Source organism: Pogoniulus pusillus, chromosome 42, assembly GCF_015220805.1.
Source record: "Pogoniulus pusillus isolate bPogPus1 chromosome 42, bPogPus1.pri, whole genome shotgun sequence".
Taxonomy (NCBI): domain Eukaryota; kingdom Metazoa; phylum Chordata; class Aves; order Piciformes; family Lybiidae; genus Pogoniulus; species Pogoniulus pusillus.
The window spans coordinates 3,054,889-3,065,782 of record NC_087305.1 but is presented as its reverse complement, the minus strand read 5'-3'; the positions used below and the strand labels follow the sequence as shown (position 1 = coordinate 3,065,782).

The following is a 10,894-nucleotide window of genomic DNA, read 5'->3' as shown; positions in this document are numbered from 1 at the left end:
CACTGTGCAGGTCTCTAAGAGGTGAGAGCTAGAGGGGATGGGAGCCTGCAGACCAGAGAGGAGGAGAGGGTCAGTGTGCACCTGGAGTTTGATTCTATGATTTCAACCAGGGTGGAAGAGAGCTCCAAGCTCAGCCAGCCCAACCTAGCACCCAGCCCTGCCCAAACAACCAGACCATGGCACTAATTGCCCCAGCCAGGCTTGGCTGCAACACCTCCAGCCACAGCCACTCCACCACCTCCCTGGGCAGCCCATTCCAGTGCCAGTCTCTGCCAACAACTTCCTCCTAACATCCATCCTGACCCTGCCCTGGCACAGCTTGAGGCTGTCCCCCCTTCTTCTGTTGCTGGCTGCCTGGCAGCAGAGCCCAACCCCACCTGTCTACAGCCTCCCTGCAGGCAGCTGCAGGCAGCAATGAGCTCTGCCCTGAGCCTCCTCTGCTGCAGGCTGCACCCCCCCAGCTCCCTCAGGCTCTCCTCACAGGGCTGTGCTCCAGGCCCCTCCCCAGCCTTGCTGCCTTTCTCTGGGCACATACAGCAGAGGCTTTGCAGACTTCCCTTGTCACTGTGCTTAAAGTTGGGTGGGGTTTTTTTTAGTGCAATGATTCAGACTGCATTGGAAGGGACCCTGCAAGATTATCTTGTCCCATCCCTCTACAGTCAGGGTAACCTCCATCTGGAGCAGGCTCCCCAGGGCCCCATCAATGTCTCCAGGGGTGGGTCTTCAACCACAGCCCTGAGCAGTCTGTTCCAGTCTCACCCTTCTGACTCTGCAGAACTTCTGATGTGCAACCTAAATCTCCCCTGCTCCAGTTTGAAACCATTGCCTCATCCCATCCCCACAGGCCCTTCAGTAGCTGAAGGGGGCTACAGGAAGGCTTGGGGTGGGACTATTTACAAGGTCATGTAAGAACAGGATGAGGAGAAATGGGTTTGAAGTGGCAGAGGGAAGATTGAAACTGGATGTTAGGGAGAAGTTCTTCTCAGTGAGGGTGGTGAGACACTGGCACAGGTTGAGGGGTGGTGAGACACTGGCACAGGTTGAGGGTGGTGAGACACTGGCACAGGATGCCCAGGGAGGTTGTGGAGCACAGAATCACCCAATGTGATCAAAGATCACATTGGGTGATTCTGTGCTCCACAACCTCCCTGGGGGTGTTCAGGACCAGGTTAGATGAGGCCTTGAGTGACCTGTTGTTGGGGGAGGTGTCTCTGCCTGTGGTGTGGGGTTGGAACTGGCTGAGCTTTGATGTCTCTTCCAACCTAACCCATTCTATGAATCTATGATTCTAAACAGCCTCTCCTCAGCCTTCTCATAGGTCTCCTTCAAATACTGAAATGCATCTCAAAGGTCTCCCTGGAGCCTTCTCCAGGCTGAACAGCCCCAGCCTGTCCCCAGAGGAGAAGCTCCATCCCTCTGATCATCTTTAACCTCCTCTGAAGCTTAGCATTTTCTGCAGCTGAGAGACAACCCAAACCCAAATCATGTTCCAACTGTGACAATTTTATTTCATTCTGTTGTAAACCAAAATTTCCACTACAGCACAGGGACCACCTTTGCCAAAAGGTTGTGAAGGACATGCAGGATGCAATACAGTAAGGGATGGGGGGGAGAGGTGGAAGGTTTCTTCTCTTTTTAGGAACAGACTGAAAATATGGGCAACTGAAGTGAAATGTGGCACAAACATCACAACTTCCATGCATGTCTTCAAGTAGCTTCCTCTGATATGCTGGCACTCTCTGGACATCAATGTTTGGGGTAAAAGGATTCTTTGGAAGAAAAGAAAAGTTCACACTTCTTGGAATTTCAGAGTAATATTAAGGCCGAAACACACTGGGTTCACTTCTTCACCTTCCAGAGCTCACCTGCTGTCTCACCCCGTGCTGCATTAAGCTTCCAGCTCAAATCCCAGCCCAACTTTGTGCCCTCCAGCACTGAAATTCTTGCCATCAATCAAGCCTGAGAGGGTCAACTTTACACCTAGGAAAGCAAAGGAGGAGACTCTTCAGACACTGATCACAGAATTAACCAGCTTGGAAAAGACCTCCAGGATCATCCAGTCCAACCTGTCACCTACCCCTTCTGATTAACTAGCCCATGGCACTAAGTGCCTCTTGCAGCCTCCTCTTAAATACCTCCAGGCACAGCGACTCCACCACCTCCCCAGGCAGCCCATTCCAATGCAAATCACTCTCTCTGTGAATTGGCCTTGCTAATGCCCAGCCTGAACCTGCCCTGGCACAGCTTGAGGCTGTGTCCCCTTGTTCTGGTGCTGGCTGCCTGGCAGCACAGCCCAACCCCACCTGGCTACAGCCTCCCTGCAGGCAGCTGCAGGCAGCAATCAGCTCTGCCCTGAGCCTCCTTTGCTGCAGGCTGCACACCCCCAGCTCCCTCAGCCTCTCCTCACAGGGCTGTGCTCCAGGCCCCTCCCCAGCCTTGCTGCCCTTCTCTGGACACCTCCCAGCACCTCAACATCTCCCTTGAATTGAGGGGCCCAGAACTGGACACAGGATGCAAGGTGTGACAAATGGAGTCTGAAAAGAGACTGCAGAGACAGCTGGGACCAGAGCTGCCACCCCTCACCCAAAAAAACCTGCAAGAAATCACCCCACAAACCCGGGGGTACATGGGGAGCACAGGAGTCATTTTGGGGATCCAGGGAGCAATTTGGAGGTGCTGGATACCCTGCCTCAAGTACTTGAGCCTCACAATGTGCCTTAGTTGCTACATAACTTGTGTCCATCCACATCCCTCACTTCTTGGAGCCTGGGTAAGATTTCTGGCTCATTGTCTGGACAGTAAATAAGCCCTGGTGCAGTTCCAGTGCTGCTTCTAGCAGTCAGATACATACCAGGTCGGAGGGCGTGAGTGTAACCGATCCCAATCAGGCTGGCATTGTTCACTTTGGCCTGCAGGGAAAGAACAACATTGCCACACTGTAAATATGCAGGCATTGCCCAGGGAGGGGACCACTACCTCAGCTCTTTGCAGGCTAACCTCTTGCAGAAGTCCTTTCCCCACGAGAGCTTCCAGTTAATCTCCAATCTTTCCCACAAACTCAGCCCCACCATCAGATGCCAGCCTGCAATTGTGACCCACCATCAGATGCCAGCCTGCCCTTCACTGCCCCCAGCACTGCATAGCCTTTAAAGGCTGCCAGCAGCCAGTGAAGTCTGCTCCTGCTCACAGACCCTGCCCTGTTCACAGATTGCTTAGCAGTGATTTATTTTAAGCAGGCAGTCAACACCCAAAGCTGCAGCCCCACTGCTGCACTGCTGTGGAGCTGCTTACAAGAGTTTTCCATCTTCAATCTGGACTGGATTGTCCTGGAACTAATTCTTGGTTTGAAGCCTAACAGATGCTTGCTACTTCAGTCTAAAGTGTTAGAATCTGCACAGGGTGGCTTCTGTTCACCAGCATTTCCCTCTGGACAAGTTCTTGGCTCCTGAAGCTCTCTCTCATTATTTCAACCTTTTTTGTTTGTTATCTGTTTTTGCCTCTCCACTAATAATTCTGCAAGAATGGGCAAGTCTCATGCTGGGAGCTCAGGCTGTAACCTCAGCTGAGCTTCCATCAGTCATGCAATGAGAATCTGAAGGACAGAGCTTGACTTTTGGAGAAACACTGTGCCCAGGCTCTGAGCACAGACTGGAGGCTCTTTCACCACGGCCAAGCAGTGCTTTAGGTATTTATTTAGTGATTTGTTTCCAGAAATCTAAGCTGGGAGCCCCCAGTGTGAATTTGAACCAGCAGCCAGCTTGCTGCCTACCATCCTCACTAACTACTTAGAGCAACTACTTCCACCACAGAATGTAGTGTTTAAGGGAGCCTGAGGTACTTGTAGCAAGATCCTTACCACAATGGAGGTCTTCTCATCCATTTGGTACTTGGTAGCAATCCCAAACCGTGTGTTGTTGCTGCCAGCAGTCCATGCAAGGTTGACTGAGGTCTCAACCTTGTCATTAACCTTCTGGTAAATAGAGCCACCAAACTCAGTGCCATCATTCCTGTTTGAGACAGAGGCAAAGGTGTCAAGCCTTGCCTTGGACAGGGCACAGGAACCCTTTAGATGAACCCTGCCCCACAGTCATTGACCATTAGCTCTCACAATGCTCCAATACTTCCTTGGCTCCACCTTCAGCTGCTTCCTAGCTGGAGCTGACAGATGCCTGCACACCTTTGTTACCCACTTTCACTTGCAGAATGGAACCAACACTTCCCACAGCTGAGCCCTGTGATTTGAGGTTCTAACTTGCATGCTTAGGGCAGCAAGGCTGCAGTGACACAGAAAGGGACACATCTTGGCAAGGGTTGCAGTGACAGGATAAGGGCAATGGCTTTGAGCTAGGAGAGTGAAGACTGAGACTGGAGATGAAGAAATTCTTGACAGTGAGGGTGGGGAGACACTGAAACAGGCTGCCCAGAGGGGCTGTGGCTGACCCCACCCTGGAGGTGTTGAAGGCCAGGTTGGATGAGGCCTTGATCAGCCTGGGCTGGTGGGAGGTGTCCCTGCCCAGGGCAGGGGCTTGGAACTGGATGATCTTTGAGGTCCCTTCCAACTCAACCCATTCCATGAGCCTATGAAACTCAGAAGGAGATTTAAGTCAGCTGTGGGCATGCTGAGACTGCAAACAGTGTTCAGCACTGCAGTTCTTTAAATCCATCTCCAGAGGCTCTCCCTGGGATGAAAATGGAACCACTCAAGTGCAGTGCAGCAGGCATCTCTCTCTCCTCCACCACTGACATTTCTCAGCCAGAAGCTCTGCCTGGTGGGGAGCAGGAGGAAGCTGCAGCAGCTTAATGGAAGCTTTTTTTATCTAGTGCCAACACAGAAGTAACAGTTTGCAGATTCTCAAGTCCAGGAGAACATTCTCAAGTCTGACACCACTGTCTTCTGTACACAAACCCCAGGACTGCCCTCAAAAGACAACCCAGAGTTGGGAAGCTACCTCTGCTTGAGCTGTACTGAAGACACTGAGTATCATTACTTCAAAACAAACCAGCAGCTCCTTTCACCTCTCACCCTGCACCTGACTACCCAGAGCCAGCTTGGCCCCCCCCAGGCTCAGCTGCTACTTACACGTTGGTGTGCAGCTGAAAGTCTCCTGCCTTGTACCCAAAGGCAAAGTTATTTTGTGAAAGCTTGGACTTGGCTGTGTCAAAAGCCATCTGGTACCCTGCCAGCCACCCTTCATAGCCCAGCACTGCCCAGCCATAGATGGTTGGTCCAGAGACATCAATGTCTATGTTGCAGCCTAGATTGACATAGTCTCTTTTGTAGGAGGTCTTCAACTTTCCACTCTTCTTCCTGCAGAGAGAAAGAGGCCATTGAGTCTTTGCTGGTGTACAAAGCTGTGCTCTTTGGAGGTCTGCTTATGCATCTGTTCCTTCAGGCCAGTCCATTAAACGACTCTGATGTCTACCCAGAAGATTAGCAGCTGCTGAGGAGGCCATGGGATAAGGTTAACACTGGATTTATGTGCTGCTACTTTTTCCTCCACCATCTCAAACTCTTTACACCCTCAAAACAAAAAGACAAAAGCATCTCTGCTGAGTGCTCCAAGCCCCATTTGATTAACATTTTGTTCTCCACAAGTGCAGAGCATTTTGGCATCATCAGTTTCTTCCAGGAGCACTCATGACACCCTGCACCCACAGCTGGCCTTGGATAAAGGCATCATGAAATCCTTACCCTGTGTTTGGTACAAATGTAGTGTCAAGAGCCACCTTCAATCCTTCAGCCAGCTGCAAAGAGAAACAGAGACATCTGCTCAGGACTCTGCTGCTACACTCCACTGCTGCAGCTCTACTTCCAGCCTAGAGAAGGCTGCAAACGTTAGCAAGAACATCTCATCAGCCACCCCCCAGCATTCATGGTGGTGGTCCTCAGCCTGCAGGTTCTGCACACACAGAGAACTCCTTTCCAGCACTGCAGGCAGTTTGGTGCAGCCTTCACTCTTTGGTGTTTTCCACTCAACTCCTCACTTTCTCCTGTCAGCTGCAGAAATATTTGGAGAGTGTCTCCTTCCTCTTACCTGATCCTCTATGGAAACTTCTGTCCCCAGCATGTTGTCTGTGTTCCATTTCTGGGTGAATGTGAGTCCATACTCTTTGAGCTTGTATTTGGTCTCTAGACTGCCTGAAGCCTTGCCTGTGTCTGTGTTGGAAGAACCAGTTGTAGTGAATTCCTGCCAAGAGCAGAGTAAGAGTTTCACCACTCTGATACTGAAGTGCACTCATGCTGTTCACTTGTCAAGAGCCAGCACTCACACCTGCTGCCCTTAAGCCTTTTGCCAGGACCCTCAAAATCCTTCTTCTCTTCCCTAGCCCCACCAAAAATCATCACAATTTGCTACCCCTTTGGTATCTCTGTTCCTTCTTTTACTGAGGGCCTCCCCCCAACACAGGGCACACAGCAGATCAAGAGCTGTGGCACAGCCAAGCTTCAGGACGTGGATGATAACAGGACTACAAACAATGGAACAGTTCATGAAGGACAAGGGTGCACCACAGAAACCTCACTAGACACAACAACACAGAGACAACACAGCCAAAGAGTAGCTCTCCTTACCAGCTGGATCAACAGCCAAGAGGGCAGTGGCATGGAAAAGGAAAAGCCCAGTTTAGAACTTACAGAGGTTGTTCATTCTCTGTCACGTTTAGAAACCAACGTGGTTAAGCATTAGCATGTCACTGGGCAGCCAAAGCTTCCAGCCAGGAAAGCAGATGCTGAGCAGTCAGTAACTAGTAGCAGGCAGAGTGTAGGGACCACACAGTCCCTCTGATCCTACATAAAGGCTATTGCAGCAGGACAACTTAGTTCTAATGAAGCCTTGCATGGCAAGCACAGTGGAGATGAGGGGAAATGAAGGTGAGTTAAGCTGTGGCTCTTATTTGCCCCTCTGCCTTTTGGATAAAAGTGTCAGGGCTCAAAATCCTGTAGAAAATGACAGCTGAGAAACTCAGCTGCATTCAGAAGCAGAAATGAGAGCAAGTTAGGGTGAAGAAACTCTTCTGTTTGAGATGTGGCACTGGGAATGGGAAAGAAAGCATCAAGTGCATGACAAAATGCACAGCAGCATGTGCAGGCTGCAGCAAAGCAGCCCTGCTGCTCCAGCCCCACACCAGGGCAGCCACACACCAGTCAGCTACAGCTTTAAAAGCAGAAGTGAAGGAGAAAAGCAAAACCTCCCAGCAAGTGATTACCACCAGCCAGGCCTGGGATGTGTCCTGCCACTGCAAAGCTGGTGCTGTTGGAAGCCTCAGTACTCACCACCCCACTTGAAGACTTGGTCTTCAGCTCTAACTTGACCAGTCCAAATCCTGGGAAGAGAAAAGCAGACAGCAACAGCCTCACTGCAGTGTCTTCAGCAAGGTTTATCTCCAGCACAAGCACAGCAGCAGGGCACATGGACCTGAAGCAGCCTCTTTTCATCTTTCCATGGTTGCTGGTCTTAGTGAGCAATGACTGAAGGAGTTTTGACAACTCCAAGTGGGTGGCCTCAGTTTACAGTCAGCCACCAACAATTACCTCCACCCTATGCAGCTGAAGTGCACAGGCAGAAGAGGCTTGAGCACAGAACCACAGAACTGTTGAGGCTGGGAGAGACCTTTGAGAGCATTAGGTCCAATCATGACCTAAAGCTCACAACCCTACCACTGCTGCTGAGCCACTGCACCACCAAACCACCTCCCTTAACACCACATCCATGCAGCTTTTGAACACCTCCAGGGATGGGGACTCCACCACCTGTCAGTCTGGGCTAGTGCTGGGAACCCTTCCTGGGAAGAAATTGTTCCCAATATCCATCTTAAGGCCATTTCCTCTTGCCCTGTCACTTGTTGCATGGGAGAACAGACCAAGCCCCACCTGACTCCAGCTTCCTTTCAGGGAGTTGCAGAGGGCTATGAGGTCTCCCTTCAGTCTCCTCTTCTGAAGACTAAATAACCACAGGTTCCTCATCTGCTCTTCACAAGGTTTGTGTTCAAGACCCTTCTCTGGGCCTGTTCCACCCCCTCAATATCCCTCTTCATTGATGAGCTGGACCAGGAGATTGAGTCCAGCATCAGTAAGATTGCAGGTGACACCAAGCTAGGAGCAGCTGTGGAACTGTGGGAGGGTAGCAGAGCCCTGCAGAGGGACCTGGCCAGGCTGCATGGGTGGGCACAGGCCAAGGGGATGAGATAGAACAAGGCCAAGTGCAGGGTTCTGTACTTGGGCCACAACAACCCCAAGCAGTGCTACAGGCTGGGGACAAAGTGGCTGAGAGCAGCCAGGCAGAGAGGGAGCTGGGGGTGCTGGCAGAGAGGAGCTGCAGAGGAGGCAGCAGTGCCCAGGTGGGCAGCAGAGCCAATGGCATCCTGGGCTGGCTCAGGAGCAGTGTGGGCAGCAGGACAAGGGAGCTGCTTCTGCCCCTGTGCTCAGCACTGCTCAGGACACCCCTGGAGTGCTGTGTCCAGTTCTGGGCTCCTCCATTGCAGGGAGATGTTGAGGTGCTGGAAGGTGTTGAGAGAAGGGCAGCAAGGCTGGGGAGGGGCCTGGAGCACAGCCCTGTGAGGAGAGGCTGAGGGAGCTGGGGGGGTGCAGCCTGCAGCAGAGGAGGCTCAGGGCAGAGCTGATTGCTGCCTGCAGCTGCCTGCAGGGAGGCTGTAGCCAGGTGGGGTTGGGCTCTGCTGCCAGGCAGCCAGCACCAGAACAAGAGGACACAGCCTGAAGCTGTGCCAGGGCAGGTTGAGGCTGGATGTTTGGAGGAAGTTGTTGTCAGAGAGAGTGATTGGCACTGGAATGTGCTGCCCAGGGAGGTGGTGGAGTGGCTGTGGCTGGAGGTGTTGAAGCCAAGCCTGGCTGGGGCACTTAGTGCCATGGTCTGGTTGGTTGGGCAGGGCTGGGTGCTAGGTTGTGCTGCCTGAGCTTGGAGCTCTCTTCCAACCTGCTCGATTTGATGATTCTTGGAGTGAGGGGCCCAAAACTGAACCCAGAGCTCAAGGTGTGACCTCACCAGAGCAGAGAAGATAATCACCTCCCTGGACCTTGTAGCAAGCCTCTGCTGAATTCCTACCACAAGGTACTTTGGGCACCTCTGGGGTACAAGCGTTTTTATTGCCATTTTCAAGACATCCAAGCAAAAAGATGAAGGTTCTGAAGCTGCAGCACCTTACTCACCATATCCCTTGTTGAACACATCCCTGGCAGACTTTCCCAAGTCACTGTAGGATGGTGGGACAGCCATTGGATCTGAAAAACATTGGGAGCTGGTGGAACCTTGGCTGTAACAGCATAAAATCTACCAGCACATGGATTCAACGACCCTTGTGGGTCCCTTCCGACTTGAGAGAATCCAGGATTTGATGAATCCCGTGGGATTAGGGGGTCTGAATTAGCTGGGCACGACTGCAGGTTCCTTATCTAAAGATGAGTGTACAGAAGAGGCACTTTGCAACGTGTAAAAGCCACCCGGAGGGGAAAGTTACCATCAGTGAACCGTAAACCCCCTCCAGAGACACAGAAAATGCACCTTGGTGAGAGCAGAGTTTCAACCATCGCCAGGTGCAGCAGGCAGGGGTGGAGCAGAGCTTAGCCTTTAGCACTCAGGGGGTCTCGCACAAGTCCCTCCGCTCCCAAGTTCCAACTCATTTTAAACTTGGGGCTTGTTCTGCTGTCGGTTGGTTGGGTTTGGGCATTTTGAGGCTTTGGAGTTTTTTTACCCCAAATCTGCCTCTGGTCTAGGCACAGCAGCAAGAGCTCAGCAGCTTCAGCCGGCAGGTTGGCGCTGCCCGCGGATGCTGTCCCGGCCGCCGCCGGCCGAAGCCTGGAGGTCACCGCGTCCTCAAGGGCCGCCCGCCCCGGCCCCGCTCTCACCCCGGCTCCTTCCGCGCCCATTCCACCGCAAGGCTCTGAACTCCATCCCTCCCACACCGTAACCCAGACACATCGGCACCGGCGGCCACCGCGGCCCCGCACGTCGGGGCGGAGGGGCCGGGAGCAGCGCTGCCGCCTGCGCGGCCCCGAGCGCGGCGGGGCGAGGCCAGGCCCGGTCCGGCGCCTCTCCGCCACTGTTACCGCCGCGCGTTACGCAACGGATAACGGAGCCCGGCCCGCCGGACCCCGCTGCCCTGCCCAGCCCTGCCCTGCCCTGCCGCCGCCTCCTCTGCCCAGTGAAGCGGCAGCGCAGCTCGGCCGCTGCCGCCCCACGCCGGTCCGCGGCGGCCGGCAGAGAAATGAGTGCGACGGCACAGCCCCACCCGCCCTCGGCCGGCCCGCACCTCGCAGCCACCGCCGCCGGCAGCCCGCAGCTGCCTTACCGAGCCCGAGGAAGAGGGATGCGCTGAGCGCCCCGCGTCCCCCCGGGGCTCTGGCCGCGGCAAGGTGACCCAAGGGACACCCGCCTCGGACCGGAGAACGGCAGCGGGCTCCGCCCGGACGGGACCGGCGTGAGACCCAGCCGCGGAGGGCCAACCGCACGTCCCGCCCCAGCCCCGCTCCGCCGCGGCCCGGGCCCCGCCGCTACCTGCCGGCCGCGCTGCCTCCGGGAGAGCTCTCGGCGCCCGCCCGCATGCGCCGCGCACGCGCGCCCGCCGCCGCCGTTACCCGGGCACCGCCCTGCGCGCGCCGGGGGCGGGCCCCGCGCGGCGGCTCCGGGGGCGGGCAGCGCCTCGCGCCCAGCGGCTGCTGCGGGGAACGGCTGCGGAGCGCCCCCGGCCCGCCCGGCGCCCCCGGCCCGCCCGGCGCTGTGACAGCCGCCGGAGGCCGACGAAGGGAGGCCGAGCGCTGGCGAGCAGCGGCCAGGGCTGGTCCGGGCCTCCCGCCGCCCCCAGGGCAGGGAAAGCAGAGGGAGGGCGTGGGGGGCTCGGAGCTGGCCCAGCCCTAAGGGCCGCGACCAGGCCAAACCCCTCA

At 54.8% G+C, this 10,894-nt stretch overlaps 1 protein-coding gene across 3 annotated transcripts; it reads right to left on the bottom strand.

Moving 5' to 3' along the window:
• Positions 1-1,482: 1,482 nt before the first annotated feature.
• Positions 1,483-10,595, bottom strand: VDAC3 (voltage dependent anion channel 3). Of its 3 annotated transcripts, XM_064175484.1 has the most exons (10): positions 10,509-10,595; positions 9,164-9,235; positions 7,274-7,323; positions 6,036-6,188; positions 5,693-5,745; positions 5,081-5,308; positions 3,857-4,007; positions 2,852-2,909; positions 1,866-1,980; positions 1,483-1,769 (listed from the first exon to the last, which is right to left on the bottom strand). In XM_064175484.1, the coding sequence occupies exons 2-9, from the start codon at positions 9,228-9,230 to the stop codon at positions 1,889-1,891; spliced, it is 852 nt and encodes a 283-aa protein (XP_064031554.1). In that variant the 5' UTR covers positions 9,231-9,235; positions 10,509-10,595; the 3' UTR covers positions 1,483-1,769; positions 1,866-1,888. The 3 variants fall into 3 exon arrangements, with proteins under 3 accessions (XP_064031554.1, XP_064031553.1, XP_064031555.1); XM_064175483.1 differs by having other exon boundaries at positions 1,483-1,980; XM_064175485.1 differs by lacking the exon at positions 10,509-10,595 and adding an exon at positions 10,303-10,451 and having other exon boundaries at positions 1,483-1,980.
• Between the last annotated feature and the right edge of the window lie 299 nt (positions 10,596-10,894).

Coding starts and splice junctions, on each gene's coding strand:
- VDAC3 (XM_064175483.1), bottom strand. CDS start 9,230: ATGGCTGTCCCACCATCCTACAGTGACTTGGGAAAGTCTGCCAGGGAT. Junction 2,910..3,856: donor ATGAGAAGACCTCCATTGTG/GTAAGGATCTTG, acceptor CTTTCCCTGCAG/GCCAAAGTGAACAATGCCAG. Junction 1,981..2,851: donor CACTCACGCCCTCCGACCTG/GTATGTATCTGA, acceptor TTGCTTTCCTAG/GTGTAAAGTTGACCCTCTCA.